The 24,123-nt window shown below is 45.3% G+C and overlaps 1 protein-coding gene across 3 annotated transcripts in view; it reads right to left on the bottom strand.

Annotated features, from left to right (window-relative positions):
- SPTBN1 (spectrin beta, non-erythrocytic 1) overlaps positions 1 to 24,123 on the bottom strand; it is a 178,679-nt gene that overhangs the window by 75,329 nt on the left and 79,227 nt on the right. Inside the window, exon 1 of one of the 3 annotated variants that reach the window (XM_059659811.1) lies at positions 22,667 to 23,234. The exons of the other annotated variants lie outside the window; for them this stretch is intronic. Coding sequence (XP_059515794.1) covers positions 22,667 to 22,775 — 109 coding nt within the window. The 5' untranslated portion in view covers positions 22,776 to 23,234. Of the gene's footprint in view, positions 1 to 22,666; positions 23,235 to 24,123 lie in introns of those variants that run through there. 3 annotated transcript variants of the gene reach the window in all.

Here is a 24,123-nt window from a genome sequence, read left to right on the forward strand (position 1 = left end):
GAATGTCTACAGGACGCTAGGGGAGTAAGTTTCCTAGCAAGGATGCCAAAGGAACAAGGCAGAGAAGCCTAGAGGTCAGGCTCCAAGCCCCTTCTCCCTTTGCACTTTGGTCATAAGAACTCCCATTTTATAGCCTCTATTTGCTGGGGCTCCGCCTCAGATTTCACCTACAGTAAAGACAAATTCCAGTGTTTAAAAGTATTTGTAAATTGCTTGACTAAGCAACAGGAAATAAGGATAGATGCTGGAGGAGTTTCCAGTTTAACGATGCACCTGCCTCACTGACAGGTAATTTATACTTCAAGGTAACAGGTGACAAGAGGGGAATGAGCAAAGCACTGTGGGATCAACTGACCAGAGGTGATGCAAGGGGTCAAAGCTTTCTAGTTGAGGTGCCATCACCAATCAGCAGCAGGGAGAAGATCAGGGCCCAATGGGGTTGATGTACCAGAGCTTTAGCTACACAAGCGGGAGGCTCCACGGGCAGGATCCTAAATGATGAGGGAATTCAAACATCGTTTCCCTTATCCACCCCCTAACTTAGCCTCACACGTACTCTAAGGGCTAAGCACCTCTTCTAAGCACTTCACTGAAACTATTTAATTTTCAAAAGCACCATGTGAAGTAGGTACTCTTATCATCAACTATATTTTGCATGAGAGCAAACTAAGGCTCAGAGAGGCTCCGTGACTTGCCCTCAGTCACACAGCAAGCAGAGTCCCGGGAGTCTGCACCAAGGGCTGCCTGCACAGCCCTGTACACTGGCGAGGATCTTATGCTGCCACGGACACGAAGCCGGGTTCCAGCCTGAGTGTGAATCAGGATTTCCCCCACTTAAAGGGAGCACACGGGACTAAAATCTCTTCGGGTAACCTTAATTCCTGACAATTCTAACACTCGGAGTGTTACATATAATTCAATGCAGAGGCCCTCATCAGAAAGAATCCCCCAGAATATCTATTGTTCTTTCAATCCCATCAGGATCTTTCTTCAAGCCCCATCAGGGAAGTGTGCTCCTCTCCCCTGCCTGACACCTGGGAGGACTGTAATTCACCTTGCTCCATCAGGGTGCTTTCAGCCACCACCAACCACCGCAAAATCCAGAGAACACCGTCCTTCTCCAATGCCACCTGTAGCCACAGCACAGAAACATCCACAACTCTCCCATCCCAGCTCCCATTAAAATTGCTCCTTAGAGTCCGGAACCAGTGAGGCAAGAAAACTAGCTTTGTGGTTGTTTTGCCATCATGTATTTTAACAAACAGATAACCTCAGATTGCATCTGTTTTCCAAAAAGCACTGATATCACCTGAAGGCTTTGAACAAGCCAAGGGTACACACAAACAGACTTCAGGTGTGTTTTTCCTTTACCGAGGTTTTCAGAGCCATCCCATTCTTGGCACTGAAAACTACCGGTACCCCAGGCACCAAACCACAGAGCAGAGCACCTGCGGCCAGTGGAGAGGGAAACGCCTGCTACCTGGCAGGGAGCAAGGTCGTCCTCAATTTCAGATTTGGAAGGAAGCAGAGCAATTACTTAATCAAAAAGTATAGTTTGGGGTAATTAGCAGCAACAATGAAATGTTTAGCTGAGTTTCCTCTTTTTATCTTGAGGCGGTTCCTATATAGACAGATGCTCAGGAATAATGAAGTTTAATGAGACCTGTAGCAGCTGACTAATTAGTCAGGAGGAAGCAGTAAGGACTAGGAAAAAGGGGTTTTACTCTTGTTATGAGCTCAGGCCTTACCCCAGGAAAATCCCTGAAGAGCCACACAGTGGTCCCAGGGCAAATAAAGTGTGTGTGAGTGTGTGTGTGTGTGTGTGTGTGTGTGTGTGTGTGTGTGTTAAAGGGCAAAGAAACAGAAGCATCAGTGGTAGCCTTCCCGAGATTTGGCTCGTCAGCGAGTAGTAATCACCTTGAGAGCCCAGAGGCATGGCAGCTGCGTGATTCCAAGGCTACACCAACTTCTGTCAACACTGAAGGACGCCCGTGTCCTGAGCAAGCTGGACAGTCACCATCTGTCTCACTGAAGCCCTTAGTGAGAACTCTCAATTCAGAGCATCCCTTCCTGCCCAATACGAAGAATATCATCAAGTTTATTAATCACAAAGGAGAAGCACTAGTGACTATGGTCAAGTCCTCTGCTCTCCGTCCTACACTTGTCCTGTCACTAAATCTGCTATTAAACCTGTTGCGGGTCCATCTCATCTTGGCTCCCTCCAGGCCTGGTGCTTTGGGAAGTGTGCAAATAGGAACCCAAATCCTTTCAGAATTAACTAGCTACTGGCAAGAAACTATGAAGGAGGGAGGTGTTTTATTTGTCAGAGTGACAATCTGACTATACCGCGATTATCACCCCCACACACAGACATGGCAATACTACGGACCTCCCAATGCACAAGGCCTGTGCTTCAAACTGCTTTCCCAATAATGTGGGTAATCTGCCCTTCGTGTATTTAGGGAACATGCTGTGCAGAGCTAGTGTGGGCCTTAAAAACGGAAAGCGTCCGGCCAAAGGGAGCCAGAAGCGTCTAAATGTTGCTGGTTTCCGCAAAGTTTCAGACGCTTTTTAGGTCCACATACCTCATTTTATTGTGCCTCACAGGTATTGCTTTTTTTTTTTTTTTTTTTACAAATTCAAGGCAAGATCTTCCACCACCAAAAAGATAAAGATTCGCTACAGAATCATTCTCAAAAGATGGTACCTCATAATTTGGGACTGTATCATCTCTCTTTGGGGGGCGGGGGGAGACACTCTTACCCCTGTGGGGTACCATGTGTTGAATGCAAACTGTTATGCTCCTTTCTGACTCATGCTTGTCATAGCTCCTACATTTTAAGCATTTCAAAGAAAAGGTAAAAGAGATCAGTTGTATAAACCCATAAAATAAGCTTTATTCTCAAAAGAGATAAAAATGGGAGTTTACAACAGATGCAGTCATACAAGAGGGTTTTTCCTTAAGTACCCTTAAAAGAAAAACAGACATAGAGCAGTGACGTGGCCCCTTCAGTCTAGCAATGTCAGGCCTTCCTAAGGAAGACAGGCACATTTTTCTGGAGAGGGAGGCCAAAGAAGAGAACAAAGCCAGTGTTCACCAACCCAGCAACCCTGTGATGAGTCTTATGATTCCAGACTCTAGGCAGCAGAATTATCATCATCATCACACACACACACACACACACACACACACACACACAATGATCATCAGGAGACACTTACCACCGCCAAATTAAATCATTTCTGGAACGAGGTGGGCATAAACAATAAACATAAAGTACTTGCTTCTCTTTTGCCAAATTTACGACACAATAGATGACAAAGAAAACCAAGTCCGTGCTGTTAGGGTATAACCAGTAAGGTGCCCCCTCTTAAAAACTATTTTTATATCTGCTTTGGGGAAGCTCAAAAGGTAGCCTGAAAACAAAATGCAGAGAGCAGCTGCAAGTCTTCACTTACGCTTGGCAGCAGCCGTGGAACCAGAAATTGGGATTATCTGCTTTATTCACACATGGACATCATAGACCAAATGGCAACTCGGCCTAAATACACCAACAAAACGCTTCAACAGCTGAAACTGTTTAAAGTTAAGAAAAACCAACAAAGTCCAAGGACTTGAACTGAAAACGTGGGTTTGGGCCCAACTGCATGCTCCTAGGTAATGCTGTCACCAGTGAAAATCGCTCCAGGGTTACCTCCCTGCAGCCTATGTCTCGAGACTGAGCACCACACTTGTAACTACAAAATTATACTTCAACACTGTTACCCTTCATTACAGGTTCTCAGAGTCCCTTTACAAACAGTTTTGTTTACTGGTTAAACACCAGGCAAAACCATAAAACACCAACCAAAACAAAAACATCCAAACAACAAAAACTCAATACTGCTAGAATGGAAATGGTGTGCCACTGGGGGGGAGGGGGGGGTGGGGGGGGTGGGAGGAGCAACCAAGGAGTCTGCCCTGTCAGCTGAGCCCCCTCTTATTCTGTCAGAATCGCCAAAGCAGTCTACCACCAAAGGGAAGACTGGGCAAGGCTTGGTTTCTAAACTGCATTTACCACGCCAGCCTCACTACCACCACCAATTAAGAGTGGAAGTCTCAGCAAATCCTTCACAGTTGGAATAGGATCAGGAATTTCTACTTCCCAGCAGCTGCTCTCACCAAATCCAGGTTTCCAGGTCCCGGAAATGCTAATCTGAGATTTACAGAAGCACAGGCCTCAATCATCATTTGGAAAACCCACAGCAAAGTGGTTAAGGATTCAGAATCCAGTAGCAGACTGCTGGCTTGACATCCAGACTCTACCGCTTACCGGCTAAGCGTCCCTGGGCAAAGCGTACTTTCTACCTCAGTGTCCTGACCTCCACAATGGAGATAATTCTCATAGCGATGCTGCAGGGAATATGAATCAATGTGTGCAGAGCGCTTACAACAGTGATTGCAAGTATCAAGAAGTTTTAGCTGTCTTACTGTTACTACTACCCACCGCTACTGGGACCTGCTTTCCTTCTCTCTGCGTGAGGCTAAACCTTCGCTTTCTCTCTCCTCAGTGGCCCGTTTCCTGACAAGACTGATTTTGTGAGCCCAGGAAACACAGAAGCTACCATTTTTAAAGCAGTGGGCATCTATCCAGCAGAGCCTTGGAGAAACATTTGGTAAAATGAAAGTTACCGCTGGTTACTGGTACAATTTCCACGCATTTATTTGCAGGGGCCTCCAAAGCTCTATCAGATGAAGATCTAGCAATCCTTCCTAACCAGTAAGAGAAATGAGACACAAGTCACTTGTGCAAGGTCATCTCACCAATATCAGTTGCTAAGCACCTAATTCCCTGTACCTGTGCCAACATGAGCTGAATGTTGGCTAACAAAAAGGAGGCAAAAGTCCCAACTAATAATAACAAGCATAAATAATTGAAATGGAAGGGGAAAATATACCTCATATCCTAGATCAGTGATGGCGAACCTTTTGAGCTCGGCGTGTCAGCATTTTGAAAAACCCTAACTTAACTCTGGTGCCGTGTCACATGTAGAAATTTTTTGATATTTGCAACCATAGTAAAACAAAGACTTATATTTTTGATATTTATTTTATATATTTAAATGCCATTTAACAAAGAAAAATCAACCAAAAAAATGAGTTTGCGTGTCACCTCTGACACGCGTGTCATAGGTTCGCCATCACTGTCCTAGAGGGATATCTAGTCATTCCCCCAACATGCCTCATGGCTCCCTCTGGTCATAACCCATCCCCAACCCTAACCCCAACCCCCGACCATCTCATTACCTAATCCTAGTCAAAGTTGCAACTCAGACATCAATTTCAGAAAGCCTCCATCACTTTCTCATGCCACAACTCAGGGAGGTTACTTGCATGTCTTAGGACACCTGCCACTTTCTACCTCCTATTTGCCTTTAGAATGTAATTTGAGGCAGCGGCTGTCTCTTGCACACCTGTGTTTCTAGTGAGCACTGTAACATGCTCATCACCACCCTCACTTGCTTCTTGGGTGGATTAGTGGCTCCTCCGGTGATCTTTTAGAGCTCCACGCGTGTTCTAAAAATGTATCCTGCCTTCATCGGTAGCACTTACTCTTCCTTATTTAGGAGGCCCAGTCTACTCTATTCCTACAGCCAGTCTGCAACGCTGCATCAACCAGGGCACAGGACAAGCAGCTGGCTTCCAGGTTTTGCCAGCTGACTTCTGAGGACAAGTTCTAGATAACAATACTTCTATCACTAAAGTAAAGAAATTGAAGCAACAACTAGAGCCAACAGCTATCTGCCAGGCCTAGGCACGTCTCCCATCCGTGTTCCAGCTTTCAGTCCTCCACTGAGCAAGGCAGCAGCAGAGCAGGACCATCACCACCTCCCACCTCTCCTCTAACTCTGCTGCCCTAACCTAAGCTAAACCATGTTCTGGAAGCTGCTCTATACTCCCACCCACAAATGATTCTTTTATGCTACAGGTTAATTCTTGTCTCCCTCAGGAGAAAGGAAGAAAGACGAGGTTTTCATGACTGCCTAAGCAGAGGCATTTTGGGATCCAGCCTTCCAAATGTATGTAAACACCTTTCCCCTCTCCTCTTGGTTCAGAGGTTTGTGGACAGATTCAAATGAGTTCCTGAATACTACCCTGAAGCGTAGCCGTCACACAGTCTGGCCACCACTGAGGCATCACGAGAGACCTCTGGCTGCAGGGATCTCATCTCTAACAAAATCCAGAGCCCTCAACAGGCCAGCTGTGGGTCTACCTATAGGCTCGCCTATAGCTATGTTCAAAGGGATCCTGATACACTAAGGCTCAATATCACCTGGCACAACATCCCACCAATACCCTCACTGCATTTACCAAGCAAACACTATGCATGTGTGGGTGGAGGTCAGCTCTGACCTTCAAGATACACAGATGCACTACCCATCCCCGAAATGTCAGCCCCTTGCACGACCAATGATAAGCAAAAAACTGTGCTGTTTTATTGTCTTGAATCCTCACCTGATTATATGTTTTTATTGATTTCGGAGAGAGAGGAAAGGAGAGAGACACAGAGTGAAATATCAAGTGAGAAACACTGATCGGTTGCCTCCCATAGGTGTCTTGACTGGCATCGAACCTGCAACCTTTTGGTGCATGGGATGATGCTCCAATCGAGCCACCCAGCCAGGGCCAGACTGTATTGTTTTTAATAGAACGTTTAACTCATCAACAGCAACAGTTTTATCAGCAAGTGATGTCTGAGAAATCTGATGAGCATTCAACTGTGTATTCAATTTGTTGTTAGGTTAAGTGTGACACTTTTTTTTAAAACAATTATGAATTTGGCTGACTTCCTAAATAAGAATGATTAAATACACGTTTTAAGCAAAAATTAAAATAAGATTTTTTTTAATATATTTTATTGATTTTTCACAGAGAGGAAGGGAGAGAGATAGAGAGAGTTAGAAACATCGATGAGTGAGAAACATCGATCAGCTGCCTCTTGCACATCCCCCACTGGGGATGTGCCCGCAACCCAGGTACATGCCCTTGACCGGAATCGAACCCGGGACCTCTCAGTCCGCAGGCTGACGCTCTATCCACCGAGCCAAACCGGTTTCGGCTAAAATAAGATTTAAATCAATACAATCTACCCATGTGCTGGTAAGACATGTACACTGTGCCCTGCTACCTGCCTCTACCTAGAGAGAAAGCACACACTTTATTTTTTTTAATGTATTTTTTATTGATTTCAGAGAGGAAGGGAAAGGGAGAAAGAGAGATAGAAACATCAATGATGAGAATCATTGATCAGCTGCCTCCTGCACGCTCCCTGCTGGGGATCGAGCCTGCAACCTGGGCATGTGCCCTTGACTGGAATCGAACCCGGGACCCTTCAGTCCACAGGCCGATGCTCTGTCCAGGTAGGGTAAAAGCACACACTTTAAAGAAACGTCAAAAGACGGCCCCCTCTTGCTGCAGAATTTCGAAAAGTCACCCATTTTGTCACTTGCTGATTAAGCCACCTCACTTCGCCTTTCAGACCCTCAGATTCCTCAATCCACAGGTGTGACACCACCCACCCCACAAGACTACTGAAAGGATAAATCATATGTATGCTAAGGCACCTGGTCCATACCTGCCTCGTGCCGGAAAGCCCACAAAACCGTTTCTGTCAAGTCACAATCGGTGCAGGAGAGAGAGAAGCTTGTGGTTGAACGTCTCCGTCACAGCAGTCGGTGGACTCGTGAGCAAGGTGGCAGAGAGGGCATGACCTCCGGTTCCAAACCAGGCTGCCCTAATCAGGCCCTGACAGCACCTCCCGCTTCCCATGTGGTGACGCAGCGCGCCCATCCTGAACACAGGGCTGGCGCGGAGCCACTCCACCACAGCAGATACTGGCCACCAATGAGTTTTCTGACTCTGGGGGAGACGAGCTGACTCCGGGGACAGGAGCAAGAAAACCACATCATAGAGACGGACAATGCTTTCTAAGGAGCGAGGCTGAGGAGGCTGCTTCAAAGCAGACTCAAGAAACTGCGTAGGTTGCTACTAGACACGGTCCAACCGCTTCCTCCACACCCAGCCACACCCAGGTCCTCCCAGGAAGATAACTATCTCTGGCGAGGCCGTGTGGAGAAGGCAGGGCTCTGTGAACACTCAGCAGACTCGCTGTATGACACGGAGCAAGTTACTTCATCTCTCCAAGCCCTGGTTTCCTCATCTGTAAACAGAGATAACGACTCCGCCTATCTCTAGCATTCTTCAGAGTGTGCAATGAGGTAATGCACAGAATGAATGGCACAGAGTCAGGTACAGAAGCCTTCCATAAACGCTGGCCAGCACTGTTGAAAAGGGCCGTTTCCTTCATCAGTGACACCAGACCATGTGAGCGGACCTAAGAACAAGACAGCCTCCCCAATTGTCCCTCCCTGACCAAATTTCTTAGATTTGATTATAAATTCGTATTTTTCAGAGGGAATTCATTCTCACAGCCACCCCTGAGAAGTAGTGAGGGCGGGTGGTCTCCATTTGGCAGGTGTATAAAGAACCCCCCACCTTCTCATATTCACTATTCAAAACCTGTATGTTTTCCTGTCTCCTGACTTGTTTGTGAGTTTCTTGAGGACAGGGATAGAAATCCTACCCCAAAGCCTGGAAAAGAGGCCCTCCTTAAGGAGTTCTGTTGGTTAGTTCTCGATGCAGGTTGGAACCTAGTAAAGAAATTACATGGTGAGTTCCCACTGGGGGAAAGAGAACAAAGAGAGAAGAGTCCCAAATCAACCAGGAATCACAGTGACCTGTGATCACTTTCCTCTTCCAGAAAACACTGAGCTGCTCCTTATCAAACAAAGAGAGTGGAAGGACCCATGACATAATTTACGTGGGCAGACAACTATGAGCTCATAGGAAAATGAGGTAAGGAAAGGAAGGTCATCTCAGAATCACCGCATGACAATGATGGCTGAGCGAGGAGCTGGCCGCCCAGCCCGCTGGTGGCAAACACTCACAAAGGCAGCAGCTCCAGAGCCCCTCCCGGCAAGTCACTGCTCTAGAGAGCCCCTCCCTCAACTCCAGCCCTCTCCCTTCCCCAAAAGCCATCTGAATTCACTACCCTGATAAAGGCTGCAGCATGTGGTTTTGTGGCCAAGAATTCCTAGCCAAGCTTGGCTATAGTCAAGCCCACTGCTGAATGAGTATGACTTTTAAAAATTGCTTCCTTGTGTTTCAAGTAAAAAATAACCTCCCACCTCAAAATTGAAATCATATATATGTGCAGAAGAAAACCAACGATTTTCAAAGGGGGGCGGAGGACGGGCATTGGGAGGCACTGAAGGCTGGGAAGCAGTTCTTGGGCCAAAATTACTTTGTCGCAGATATTCCTTCAGGTTAAAAGGCCACTCTGGCACATTGGTCTGGAATCTAAATTTCTGAGGCCCTGCCTCCATTTGCTCAGAGCACCCTCAACTGCTTGGCTTTTAGGAGAGCATTACTCTGTGGTCTCACAGTGAGTGAAGGCGCACTGGCAGTTAGAAACATCACACTCATTTTACAGCCCCCACAGTATGAAACTCTGATTGGCTACCACACCTACAAGAACAGATTGCATCCTCACGGGTTACACTTTTACCTCTTTTGCTATGTGACTACATTACATTTTCTGCTGGTCCAAATACTCTTACCCCATCCCATTCAAAGGAAAAAGAAAGAAAAACAAAAACCAAAGAGACAACCCAATGCCTAATTAATTTCTAGGGAACTGCTTCTCTCTCTTTTAGTCTGTGTGCCTCCCTCTCCTCTCCTCCCTACCAATGTTAAGTAAATCCCGGGTGCTCTGCAGCGTTCAGGGACTACATGAGGGAGGTCCCTAAGGTCCTATCAAATTCCATTTTATCAAAAAACGAGACAAGCCCAGATAAGCCCTTCCTGAAATTACAGATTAGCCACATCATAAAGTCAAAATCATTACCGGGTGACGCATTCCTTCATTCAACACATTATTATGTGGCTGATGAGGCCACCTCCTTTCTCACGGGAGAAGAGAGAGGAGTGACTAACTCACTTTAAAACAACTATGTCTGTATTAGCGCCTTCATTATTTTACTCTTTCATTCATTCCTTTATTTATGAGACATCTACTTATGTGCCAAGCACTAGGAAGGAATACGGGGGTGAAAAGCACACAGATATTATCCTCCGTACATAGCCACAGGTACTTTCAGATATAATTAGGGTGACCCACTGCCCGGCTTGCCTGGGACTTGGGGGAGATTCCCTGGACACGGAATGACCAGCGCTAACACTGGGAAAGTGTAATCCTGGGAGAGTCTCAGGATTAGCTGGTCACCCTATTAAAACAAAATTCTAATCTAAACTTCACAACCACCCCGAGGACTATATGTTCTTCCCAGTTTTTAACAGATGACACAATGGGACTCAGTGACGTCACTATGGGAGCCAGAATTTGAAAGCTGGCTTATGCGACTCCCACAGTCCACATGCTTTCCACCATCCTTGTGTTTCTGAAAGTAGAGATAAAATGTCCTCAGACAGCCCCCTGCAGCCCTCCTTGCCACACCGTGGCCAGCCTGGCTGCAGTGCCCCCGTACTCTCCTCCTCCCTCCCCTGGCCACCCACCCATTCTCCACCACAGACTGTGCAGCCGGGATTGCATCTGCTTGACAGTTGTTCACAGATAATGCATAATCTCCCTCTACCACTGCAAGGCTGATTTTTTTTTTTTATAGCAAGTCATTCTAAGTCTCTGTAGGAATAAACGTCTCCTTCAATAAAAATCAGGGTACTGTCCACCTCTCAACTACCATACATTCAAGCCTGCAATCTACAGAAGCTCATTGGCATTTAACAGTGCAAACAGCTGAAGCAGACTTTCAGACTCTGTATACTTTTAAAGATTATCTTTAAAAAAAAAAAAAATCCACCCCTAATCCAAAATGCTAAGGCCACATTCCAAGAGATAACCACCATTTGCATGTCAATGGCACCAAATTAATATCTATGGTTTGTATAAGGATTTCAGGCAAAACACACTCACACAGCTCAGCTCACTTCTGCAACTAGTGCAACTGGCTGTCACTCCAAAATCCCATCACAATTGCATGCTCAGTGGGGGGTTGATAAAATTCTCCCAAATAATGACACAGCCCATGTAATTTCCTTGCCGCCACAGAAGAGCAGAGCCTCCAGACGTGTAATGTTTTGCTCACATTCTTTGTGAATAACATGTGCCTCCGTGATCCTCAAATTAACTTTCCACTTACATCACTGCAGCATCAGAAAGGGACTTTAGGGCCAGACCTTTCACAGGGCCTTTGTGAAGCCAGATCCAGGCCCCCAGGTGTCTCCATGCTACTGTGATTACTGGAGTTGCTACTTTAAAGGTCCTGTGCCTCTTGAACTCAAGGTGGGGGGAGAGAAAGGCTAAGGCAGGCCTTTCAAAAGCAAACACTGAGAGGCGTGCACTGATCTGTGGAGGGCGGGCAGTATTAATCTGGCTACGGTGGTTCTCTGACAAAGTGCTGGGTGCTCGGGCTTCAGCAGTAACTGCTCCAGATGCTTTTTATGAACTCGGAAGAGGCACCACCATCGTAACCTTCAACCTACACCACCAAAGGTCACAGACTCAAGTGGCTGCCATCAACCTTGTGGGAACATAAAAAGCGGGTTTCAGCTGGGTGCATTTTCAGGCAAACTGAACACTCTTCTAACAGACTAAAGGAAACCACACCCAGAACAGGTTTCAGGGGTGGAGGTGGGGTTGAGACACTCAACTCAAGTTCAAAAGACTTGCCTCTCCTGGGCCTGGCTTCGCCATTTAACCAGGACCTGTAAAAAGAATGGTTGTCATCGAGTAACTTGAGGGTACTGTGCTAAACACAGTTTCCATGGAGCATTTCACATACTCTTAAAGTAATCTTACTACACAGAGTTTGTAATACCCTTCTCCCACATATGAGGAAACAGGCTCAGATGAGTAAATACATTGCCCTCATTTGGAAAGCAATTTGGCAATATTTGGCACAAGGCATAGAATTAACCACATATGAAAAGTTTATGATATAATGTTAAGTAAAAAACAGAAACAGGAAGGCAAGACAAAACTGAATCTATACAATGATTACAATAGCATTAAATTGAATAAGCACATAGAAAAGAACTAGCAGAAAGTAAGAATTTGCTGGGACTGCAGAATCTTACATAAACTATTTCATTTTCATTTCTTTTGGAGGTGTCACAGTATGGCTGTGAAATAATCAATATATAAAGAGGATTTTGGAGTAATACAAGGGACAGCTAAAAAACTGACTTTGTCCATTAATGACCTTCAACCCTTCCTCTGAAAGAACATCACCTGAGTCACTTCCTGACTCCTACTGCTTTCATTACCGGTGCCCCACCCATCAGAAGGGTCGCCGAGTGGTGCCCATCAAGAGAGGAAGTCACCTATCTCCCCACCTCTTTTCTTTCTCCTTCCAACAGGCAAACACTTCCAGCCAACAAATTTCAGCAGTCAATACCCGGTCATTTTCAAGCTTCACCTGCAGACACACAGGCAATGGGCACTTACATTAAGTAACAGATATTTAATGTATTTCCAATCTACTTTTAAAGCCAAAGCCTGAAGACACCAGCCGGTAAATCTGACGTATGAGAAACTGGACTATATAGTCTGACCAACTTTAAGAACAGCAGCATTCATTTAACATAGCATCAATTTACTAAGATGGAGTGTGGGGAAAGAGGGAGGTATTTTTGCTTTAAAAAAATAGTTTGACCCTGGTCAGTGTGGCTCAGTGGTTGAGCACTGACCCATGAACCAAGAAGTTACCGGTTAGAGGTTAATTTCCCGTTCAGGGCACACATGCCCAGGTTGTAGGCTTGATCCCCCGGAGGGAGCGTGCAGGAGGCAGCTGATCGATGATGTTTCCCTCTCATCGACGTTTCTACCTCTCTATCCTTTTCCCTTCCTCTCTCTCTAAAAATCAATAAAAACGTATCTTTAAAAAATAGTTTGAAAGTAAAACACTGAAGTCATAAAGCAGGTATGGACCTTAATTTTCCGTTAATACCAAATGGGTAAATGAAAAGAAACTTTGTTTTTTTTAACCTCGCAAATTTCTAGAACTGCAGGATTAGCAAGTAGGAAAATCCCAGCCAAATTCTACAAAGGCTTACAAAACTAGGAATTAACCAACCATGCTTTAACGCCCTGTAATCTCCTAGGGCAATACTAAACTTTCTTTAATTAACTACTATACATTTTGGATACAAGATTATTTTTATAGTTAAAATGATCCAGTTTACTTAGGAGAGAAACCCCCCCCCCCAAAAAAAAACTCCTACTTTTAATGCAGACATTATATATAAAACACATAAACTTGAACCTCAGAATGGTCACAGCCTTCCTGGGACTGTTTCCTTCTCTGCACATGGGGGCAACAGAGATTATTTCTTTCTAAGCCTGAATGAGCGCACAAACCGCTTGGGGAGCCCGTTAACACGTGAAGCGCCCAGCCTGTTTTGTCTTCCGAACGGAAAGTATAGTGTCAGTCACCCTGACTGGGCGCTTAACGTGTGAAAATGAGGTTCTGACTCAGTAGGTCTGAGGTGGGCCTGAGCGCCTGCATTTCTAACAAGCCGCGGGCTATCGACCCCACGGAGTAACAAGGTTCTTTAAGTACGTTGCAGTTCACATTTCCAGGAGGCTGTGTTGTTTCTAAATTTCTCACCCCCTCCAATGCCACAGCCTCTTAACTAATCTCCTGCCTCCTCGCTTGACCACTGTCCTCTAAAACAATCACACTCAGGAGTCAGACCAGCCTTTCTTTTAAAAAAAAAGTCAGAACCAAGCACTCTCCTATTTAAAAATCTTCAGTTGCTTCCCACTGCCTGACTTACTTCCAAATTCCTTAATCTGATTTAGAGGACCATGTATCCGCAAGACCTTTGTCAATTATCCTTCTAGACCCCCCTCTGACCAGCCCTGGTTTGCTCTAAACTCTGGCTGCCCGGAACCTGCTTAAATTCCCTACGTGGGTCCCTCACCTCTTGGTTCCCTACCTTGGGTCCCCTCACCAGGAATAAGTTTATTTCTCCACATGCTCCTGCTGATCGTCAAGCTCAGCCAGCGTCTCCGGCACAGCACTTCCTAACCGGAGGACAGCTGCTCGTTGAGAAGCAGGTCATCAATACATATTTGTTAACAGACCAACAAAATAAACAAAAATGCAAGCCCTCTCTTTTTAAAGTCAGTCTTATTTTATTTCTTAGAATTCTTTTTTTAAAAAATATATATTTTATTGATTTTTTACAGAGAGGAAGGGAGAGGGATAGAGAGTTAGAAACATCGATCAGCTGCCTCCTGCACACTCCCCACTGGGGATGTGCCCGCAACCAAGGTACATGCCCTTGACCGGAATCGAACCTGGGACTCTTGAGTCCACAGGCCAACGCTCTATCCATTGAGCCAAACCGGTTAGGGCTCTTAGAATTCTTATTGCTCTAAAGTAGCCTAGATTACTGACCATCTACCGAGCATTTAAATGGCAAAATCTCTGCACCCATGAAATGGGTCAACAACTGCCAAATTGATAATGAAGCCAATCTAGCAAAGACTACTGACGCTAGAAACATGCCCACCATGTCCCTATAATTTATTTCTCCCACCGTCAGTATTTCATACGCAGGGCCTAAGTGTTAATAGAAACTTGTCAGGAAAGAGGAGAAAAGGTACCAAGATCTAAAAATGGCTGAGATCTGCCTAGCTTCTTCTGACAATGTGCACAAGTGTAACTCCAGTAAGCGCAGGCGTATGGCTATGAGGCGGTGGTTAAAAACAGTAAACTTGAAGCTCTGTCACTCTTCACGTTCATTTTCCAGAAGAGAGGAAAACAAATCCTGAAGTCCATACTGAAACTGCTGTACACTACTGGAGTTATAGAGCTCATAGGGATGTAGAAATTTTCTTTAAAAAAAGAAAAGATTATGGAAACAACAACCATACTTTATTTTTTAATAGTGCATGGACATTTTCAAGGAAACTTCATAGAGATTATGGCATCTGCTGTTCAACACAACCCTGGAAGGTAAACCGGACAGGCATGCAGAGGAGGAGAGCTGCCCAGATCTTCAGATATCGGAGACAGGGCCACGGCCAGATGCCACCCATCTCCCTTCCAAAGGCCAAGTGGCTGGGATTTCTGGTTTTAAGGTTAAATCCAATAGATTTTTAAATTAAGAACCTAAGTGGAACTAAACTAGATGCCTTAATTGAACTGTCCCCTCAGACCCCACACATACTATTATTTTTATTTTTTTCTAAACTTACATCTCTTTTCAGATTGGTCTTCACACCAACTTGGTGAGGGAACTGGGGTAGACAATTGACCCCATTTGCCAAGGCCTACAGATGGTAACGGGCTTCTGTGATTTAGCCAGATAGAGCCCATTCCTAACTAGTTAAGTGACTCTTCCACTATTACACAGTTTTGTTCTGAAACATAGTTTTTCACAAGACTTCATTCTTCAGTAAGAAATCAGATAGTATGTGCTTCTATTGGGAAGCAGTACATGCAGCCGATTCCTCCCCAACTCTCTCCCACCCACCCCTACCAATCACAAAGATCATACAAGTGGTAAAACTCCAGTGTGCAGCAGAGTCACCAGGCAGACTAGTTAAAACACCTATTGCTGGCCCCACCCCAGAGTTTCTGATTCAGCAGGAGAGAAGTCGGGCCTGAGAATTTATCTTTCTATCAAGTCCCCGAGACATGCTGATAGAACGCATCTGGAGAACCCCTGCAATAAAGCAGCCCGTAAGAGTAACTTCATTTAGTTACTCTTTAAGAAAGGCTTAGTGACTGCTACGTGTAAGAGGTTATGTCAGACTTTCGTCTTTATGTTCCCAGAGTTTGTGAAATGTAAGGAAAACAGAGGCAAATACTCAAGCTACCACCAATACCAGTTTGTGAAAATCGCAGAATGACCAAGTGCTTAAACCTTAAAGGAAGGGAATCCAAGCAGGGATTCTGACCTCCCCTCCCTCCGGGAATACTTAGAGTGATGTGGCATCTGACCTAAAGCTCAAAAGAATGATCCGACACAATAAATAATTCCCTAGGAAAGAAACCAGGTGGGAAAGGCAGGGTTGGTTTAGAAATCGTGAATACTGTCAAGCAGAGAACAGGACCTGGATAGGAAGGCTGGCTGGAGTCAAATCCCCAAAGTTATGGGAGGGAGGAGAGCTCTGATCAGAGCCTGGCTTTAGAGAGGCTGGGCAGCTGCATGGGGGGCTTGAGGAAGCCAGGGAAAGAGACTAAAACAGAGGAAGAGGCGGTGGGGCTGTGAACAGACCGCTTCTCAGGCCCAAGGAACACAGTCATCCAGAAAGCTTCCTCACAGTCAGGACATTCAGTCCCATTAGTTCACTACCCTAAGAAAAGTGGTAGCTTACACTAAATCGAAAAGACACGTGTTTACTGCAGCCTTATTTACAATAGCCAAGATATGGCCCGGCCGGCGTGGCCACCTTCGATTCCCGGTTAGGGCACATGCCCGGGTTGTGGGCTCAATTCCCAGTGTGGGGCGTGTAGGAGGCAGCCGATCAACGATTCTCTCTCATCACTGATGGTTCTACCTCTCTCTCTCTTCATCTCTGAAATCAATCAATAAAAATATATTTTTATAAATACATATGGAAGCAACCTAAATGTCCATCAATAGATGAATGGACAAAGACGTGGTGATATATACAAAAGAATACGATTCAGCCATAAAAAAAGAATGAAATATTCCCATCTGCAACAACATGGACGGACTTAGAGGCTATTATACCAAGTGAAATAAGACAAATGCCAGATATGTGGAATCTAAAAAACAAAATAATGAGCAAGTAGAACAGAAACAGACTCAGAGAGACAGAGAACAGACTGATGAATGCCAAGAGGAGGGCGACCGAGGGACTGGATGGAAAAGGGAAGGGATTTAGATGTACCAATTGGTAGTTACAGAGTAGTCATGGGGATGGAAGGTAACGCATAGGGAATATGCTCAATAATCTGGTAATAACTACGTATGGTGTCAGATGGGTAATATATTTATCGGAGTGATGACTTCGTAAGTTATATACACGTCTAATCATGAGGTTGTATGCCTCAAACTAATATAATATTGTACGTCAACTGTAATTTTTTTAAAAAAATTGGTAGCTTTTCCTCAGAGAGTTATCTATCACCCTCCTCTTCTCCTTAGCAGGCCTCCAAGAGTCCTTTTAATGGCTGTCCAGGGCAACCATTGTATATAAACCAACAACAATCAGCGTTCCTTGCCTGTTAGTGTTCCTTAGCCCACCAAAAACTAAGAGTACATGTCCAGAAATCTGAGCAGTTCTGAGCTCATTAATTTTCCATGCCACCAGAATAAATTCATGGTGCCTGGGTAATGGGTGTCATGGGTCAGACCTCACACTCTGCTGTTCTAAAGGAGGGACATCAAATTCGGACTCACTAAACCTGGGTTCTGGAGAGAGAACTTCATACTGGTTGATCGTAATCCAATGATCTGTTTCTTTATAAAAAGAGAATATCTACCCAACAGGATTATTATTAGTGCTAAGTTACTATGTCTCATGCTGGGTACTTTAAATAACCTCATTTAGTTAATGAGCAAGAGAGTACATATTTAAGTTAAGAGCTACAACAATAATTATCATCATTACATCATTCAAAAACAATTCTAATTCACAAATCTATTAGGAACTTCTAAATTTTGAGCTGAAATTCTTGTAAACTGGTGAAAGTTGTTGTTTTTTTGTTTTTAATTAGTGACTTACCCACAGTTATCTGGGCTTAGAAAACTATAGTCCCACAGTATTGGAGGGAAACAAACCGAAAAGCCAATCTTTTTTGCTGTCATTAAATCCCAAAATGTTCTTATAAATCTTGCCATCCCCAAACAAAAAAATAGGGATATCATTTGTCACCAACTCTGTTCACTGTCACAATGAGGAATATTAGAAGACTATTACTTTATATTTAAGAACTTAAAATTTTATTCATGACCAACAGGTGTAAACTCAAGTTTAAGAAATTAAGCAAGACATTTAGGTACCATAATTGGAAAGTTCTTAAAAACTGAAGAATAAATTTTCTTCATGATCTACAAGTATAAAACCAGCAGATCTTTCCCTAACAGTTAAGAAATTAAAACCAAAAAACCATGAAGAAATTCAACATGTCTGAGATGGCATGTAATAAACTTGAGAGTACTAATGCATTCTCATGGCTAAAACTCTTTAGTATCCCTCTATGTCCCAAGGAAGACCCCATGACTCTTTCTGGACAACGGGATGAATTCATTGAGCCAGAAGAGCTAAGAGAAAGCACTTTCTCCAGAAATATCAGGTGCTAAATGTCAAGGTCAGGCAAAGAGGGCACAAAAACTCCATTCTGATGCTTTTCAACTAGATCCTGTCTTCATTACAACTCCACTGCTAGAGCCAACAGAATCCGTGCTCTGGGGACAGGAAGGCAGGAAAAAGAATCAGGTTAATGTGGGCACTTCACAATGTCACACGTTCCCCCCCCCCGTTTTTTTCAGAGATGAAATATTAATATGTACAAGACAGGGAAAAGAAAATTACAGAAAACAATGTGCAGGCTGAACCCATTAGCCCTGGACAACTTATTTGATTCTATCTTCTCATCTTTAAAACCTCCTAGGTATGTTATGAAGACTAGATTAAGATAACCATGCACAGCCCTAGCCAGTTTGGCTCACTGGATAGAGCGTCAGCCTGCAGACCAAAGGGTCCCAGGTTCGATTCCAACCAAGGGCATGGAACCTTGGTTGCAGGCTCCTCACCGGCCTGGGCCCTGGCTGGGGCTCGTGCAGGAGGCCACCAATCGATGTGTTTCTCTCACATCGATGTTTCTCTCTGTCTTTCCCTCTCTTTTCCATTCTTCCTAAAAATCAATGTCAAAATATCCTCAGGGGAGGATTAACCAAAAAAAATAAATAAATAAAAAGATAACTATGCACAGGGTGGGGCAAAAGTAGGTTTACAGTTGTGTGTATGGAAAGTAATACAATAATTAATAAATAATAATGCAAGAGGCAACTGTGCTTTGTGTACTCACAACTGTAAGCCTACTTTTGCCCCACCCTATATAAAGCTCCTGCTAACATGTCTGATGCAAGGAAAGCACTCAATGAGATCCGAGGAGACAAGAAACTTTATGGCATAACTGGGATGTAAGCATAGTCTTGAAGAGCTGTAGGAAGGATTTCCACATGTAAAATGGACGGGTGGGACATTTGAGGCGGAAGGTAATGATGGAGGAAAAACCCAGGGCTGGGTTTGATGAAGAGAAACGGGCCTGCCTACCTGGAAGATGTTATCCGAAGTGTAAGAACTGGAATAGGAAGTATGTGGGGTGGGGAGGGTCCTGAATGTCAAGCTCAGGAGTCTGGAATTTTTTTTTAATCCACACCCAAAGATATGCTTCCATTGATTTTTTTTCTTTTTTAGAGCAAGGAAGAGAGAGGGAGAGAGAAACATGGATGTGAAAGAAAAACATCGATCTGTTGCCTCCCTACGCATCCTGACCGGAGATCAAACCTGCAATCTAGGTATGTGCCCTGACCAGGAATTAAACCCACACAACCTTTTTGGTGTTAAGGGATGACGTTCTAAACAACTGAGCCACAAGGCCAGGGCTAGGGGTCTGGAATTTAATTTACATAACAGGCACAAGTTAAGTTTCTGAGTAGAAGAGTAGCAGAAATATTTTCCTATAAGGAGTTAAACTGGCTGTGAAACTGGAGAAAAAAATATTATGAACTCTGTTACTACAAACAACATTTATCTAAACACGTGAGGTTGAGTTTTATTGTGTCTCAGTATTCTCTCTTATTTAAAAAAGAAAAACAAAACAACTAACCCAACTTCTTAAGATACATGAACAAATTGAGGAAGATGATAGTTTTGCAGGTGAAAATTTTGAGAGGGTGTGTCTGTGAGGTGTGCATTAAGGGTTGGGTGTTTGGTTAATGTCTGAAGCCATCAGAAGTAGTAGGTCCTCTCTCTTCCCTTCTGCCAGAAGCATTATTAGTATGATAAACACTTGCAACAAAACATCTCAGTCCTTTAGATCGCTGAGGTTTTGTTTTTGATCACATTTATTTACTTACCCATAACTCTCTAGAAATTATTGTATTGAAATAGACCAGATTCATTTTAATATCATATTTCCCTTAGCTGGAACAGCAAATGCCATCCCATGGTCCCTCCTGAAATTTTTAGGACAGTGTGAAAATACTTGAAACCAGCAAACATGCATAAATATCTCCCATGAAATCACATTACTCTCAGACATAGATGCTAAATGAGTAAGTTCACATAAGAGGCACTTTAACAAATTAATACAGATTCAGAGAAACAGTTTGCCAAGATTGGCCTGCAAATGCTAGGAAAGATTATACTTATAAGAGTAAAAAAAAAATAATAATAATAATTTTGTAGGCATATACAAAATTAAATCAGCAGAATCTATATTCTATCAAAAATGTTGATTGGAAGAACTACAAATAGTAAACAAAATATCAAACTAGGGGTTGGAGGTGGAGATGGGGAAAGGTTTTATCAAAAATTCTCTTAAAATGCAATCACTTCCATTTGTTACTAAGGATGATCCCAAATGCCGGGCATTCTCCTGGGATCCGCCATACTTGAAAGTTAATCCACCCTTTCTCAGTTCCTCAACATGGGTGGTTCTCTGTTACAGAAATACAACACTAAACTTAGGCAACTCCTAAACCACAATATTTAGAAATAAGAAAGTTATCTGGAACTAAATCTAAATTCGGGGACAAAGGTGACACACACACAAAGGTGAAGCCCACCCCTTTCGAAGGGATTTCCTTGAGAAACAGTTGTGAGGTAAAATCTCAGGAGCACCTGGTGATTTTTAATTTAAATTTTACTTTGTCCAGAGAGGACAGTTTAAGACATTTCCTGTGTGTGTAAACTCCACCCTTTTCAGTGAGCAGTTTTACAACCATGCTCAGACCTTTCAGAATAACAGCCTTTTGTTATGGGGTACACGCCTCCCACACCTCCTTCTATTTTCTGATGGGGGGGTCCCCTCCTTGGGTGCTTCCTTCTTGGACTGTGACACAATAAAGTGGGGAGCCTGGGGCCCCCAGGAGGTGCATTCTGAATTCTCAGGACCTGAAACAGTGTGGGGCTTCCAGCATAGGCCCAGAAAGACAAGGAACACACTTCCCATTCCTCTATCTACCACTTGCAAGTTCCCTGCACCAGCCCTGGCCACCCCAAATTTTCCAAAAAAAAAAAAAAGAAAGAAAGAAAGAAAAAAAGGTAAATTCTACCTTCTAAGAGCTCAAGAGGAATGAACCAAAGACATACAACCATTCCCTGGAGGGACTGGAGCCTCCTCTTAGCTAACTGCTCAAGGAATGCAGCACAGCCTAGCAAATGTCTACAACCAGGTCCTGTTCTGTCTCTTGTTTTCCAGAAAAGTGTCATTACTGTCAACTATTTCACAAGACAAATAAACCTATGAATGAAATATTACCCCCCCCCCCTTCCCAATGAAAACATTCTAGCTGCTTCCTTCCTTCCTCCTCCTCACAGGAACCACATTTGCAGCACCGAAAAGAGTTAAAATAAGAAACATACAAGTCTGCGAAGGTTACTTTTTTTCCCCCTTCACAGCACTAGAGCCATTCCCAGCCGATTACTTTTGATTCCAGGGGCTTTCGATCGGAAGGAGCTCTGTTTTGAGTTATGAATTCTTTTTCATATAAAAACTCTGAGACACTGCTGGCCAGGCCTGCTGGCTGGGCAGGGACAGCCAAAGGCCGCAGGGGCCAACCTGGCCACAGGCGTTAGGCCGGCCGCCCTCCCACACTGCTGCCCGCAGGACCCTGCTCTTCCTGACAATGTGTGCCGTCAAATATGCGATTCATTCAATTATTTGAGACTAATACAGACCCCAAGAAATACCAACTAATGATCCAACTAATCCAACCCATAGCACTGAAATGACAATAACTGGCTTTCATTATAAATCACATCGCCCACTAATTGATGGAAGGCTCTCCCCCAACACAATACATCAAAAGGGTTAAAATTAAGCTTCGGAATCAAAACTGTAATTTACTCAGGCTTCGGAACAAAAAGACCACTCCCTCCTCGCCCTCTGCTATTGTTCTACGGGACTGGGTGTAGAGCAAATGCACTAGGCACCCTTAGGCTTCCCAGAGGTAAGAGGTTGGGGGCTGGGAGACGGAGGCCACTGGCAACCAAATACTCGCATATGAGCGCCGACCTACTGAGCTGCAAAGGTAAGCAAAGGGAGAGACGTGTGCGTGCAGTGGGCAGCAGTTACCTGACAACCACAAGAGCCAAAAGCATACTGGCGAGCCATGGGGACTCCAAATGGTGGCTTTTCTGGAGCAGAGTGAGAAACTGTCCCCTTTAAGTAGTGAATGGGGTGTTGTTCACAGCCAACCAGAGGCTTTGGGACCAGGCCGTGCGCCCCGGGGCCACCAGTCTTGATTAGGATCACGTACCATATGGCACAAATAAAGCCTCAACCCCCCTGGCAGGCCCGGCCTTGGGGAGGGGGTGGGGGGAGGGCTTACCTTGTAGCTGCTTGAATCTCCCTTCCAGCTGGTTGTAGTTGTAAGGCACCTGCCCCGTGTAGCCCGGCGACAGCGGCCCCGAGATGCTGGACGTCCTCTGCAATTCCATTATGCCCGGCGGCGTAGCGCCCCGGCGGGCTGCACGGAGGAAATCCCGCTCCGGCGCCCTCCTACCCCCATCCAACACGCAGCAGCTTCCGCACGGCTGGGCTCCCGGCCCCTGCGATGAGGGCTGGACCTTAGGCCAGCCCCATCCCGGTCGGAAGGTCCACGGGGCGATCTGATAGGAAGCTGGCTGCCCGGCAGTCCACCTTAGCCAGCCGGAATGAACACTCAGGCACCAAAGCCTTGTTGCTTTCCTTCCTTTTGTGGCCCTTGGCTTGAAGCTTGAAATCAATGACCCAGGAGAGGCGGAAGGACCGAGGGAGGCAGGCGCAAGTCCTCCTTGAATTTTTTTTTTTTTTTTTAAATATGGCCAATCTTCAGCTCGGCTGATCGCAGAGCCCGGGGCGCTCGCGGGAGCAGTGCACACACCTCCTCCCTGCTGCCCTCGGCGGCCGCCGGTTTGTAATTTAATCGGGAGCCACTCACCGCGCGCGGGGCGGTGATGTCACCTGATTAGCATAACAGCGCGGTGGAGGGTGGAGGGAGCGCGGCCGCACCGCGCGGAGGGCGGGAGGGCGGGCCCGCAGCCCCCGGCGCCCCTCCGCCCGGGCCGCCGCCCCCGGGCCGGCCCAGGGCGCGCCCGCCGCGGTGGTACCTTCCCAACACAAAGCTGCTGAAATGACCACCTTTTGTTGAGAGCTTCGCGTAACGGAAAAGTCTCCGATTACTACCACTCGAAAGGGAGGCGGCCTCGCGGGCCAGGAGCCCCGCAGGTCCCCGTCGGCGGCTAGCGCGCGGCCCGCGCACCTGGGCGCGCGGCGTCCCCACGGCGCGGGCGCCAACCACGCGGCGCCGCCGGCCCGGGAGCCCGCGCGGGGGACGGGGTGGGAGTGAAACAAAGTCACTCTGCACACTGCGGGGCCCCAGGGAAGGAGGTGTAAGTTCTGGCTCCCATGAGACGCTTCTCTGCAGACTTGGGCTGCCTTCACGAGAGGTTAAAAGCCAGGGTTTTCTGGGATAACACGGGCTCCATAGCAGTAATTCGGTGCAAGGTTTAGGGGAGCACCGACTTTACAAAGGCGTCGTTGGAGAAAGGCACACAGGTAAACCCTCGAGGATCCCTGACCTGGAGGAGTTTTAGGAACCAATGAGGAAATCAGAGAACAGAAATCAACCTCAAATCCGACTGTGATTTGTAAAACGAGGTCTCTAAACTTTTGCATTCTTCCAATTTTTTAAAACTCTCTAGAGCTACTTCTCCCACACCAAGCTCAACCAAAAATAAAATACCCTCCTTAGAAAATCACAGTGATCAAAATATGTTCTTGGAAAATAATCGACCCCCGTTTATC

Source organism: Myotis daubentonii, chromosome 12 (assembly GCF_963259705.1).
Source record: "Myotis daubentonii chromosome 12, mMyoDau2.1, whole genome shotgun sequence".
NCBI classification, from domain to species: Eukaryota; Metazoa; Chordata; class Mammalia; order Chiroptera; family Vespertilionidae; genus Myotis; species Myotis daubentonii.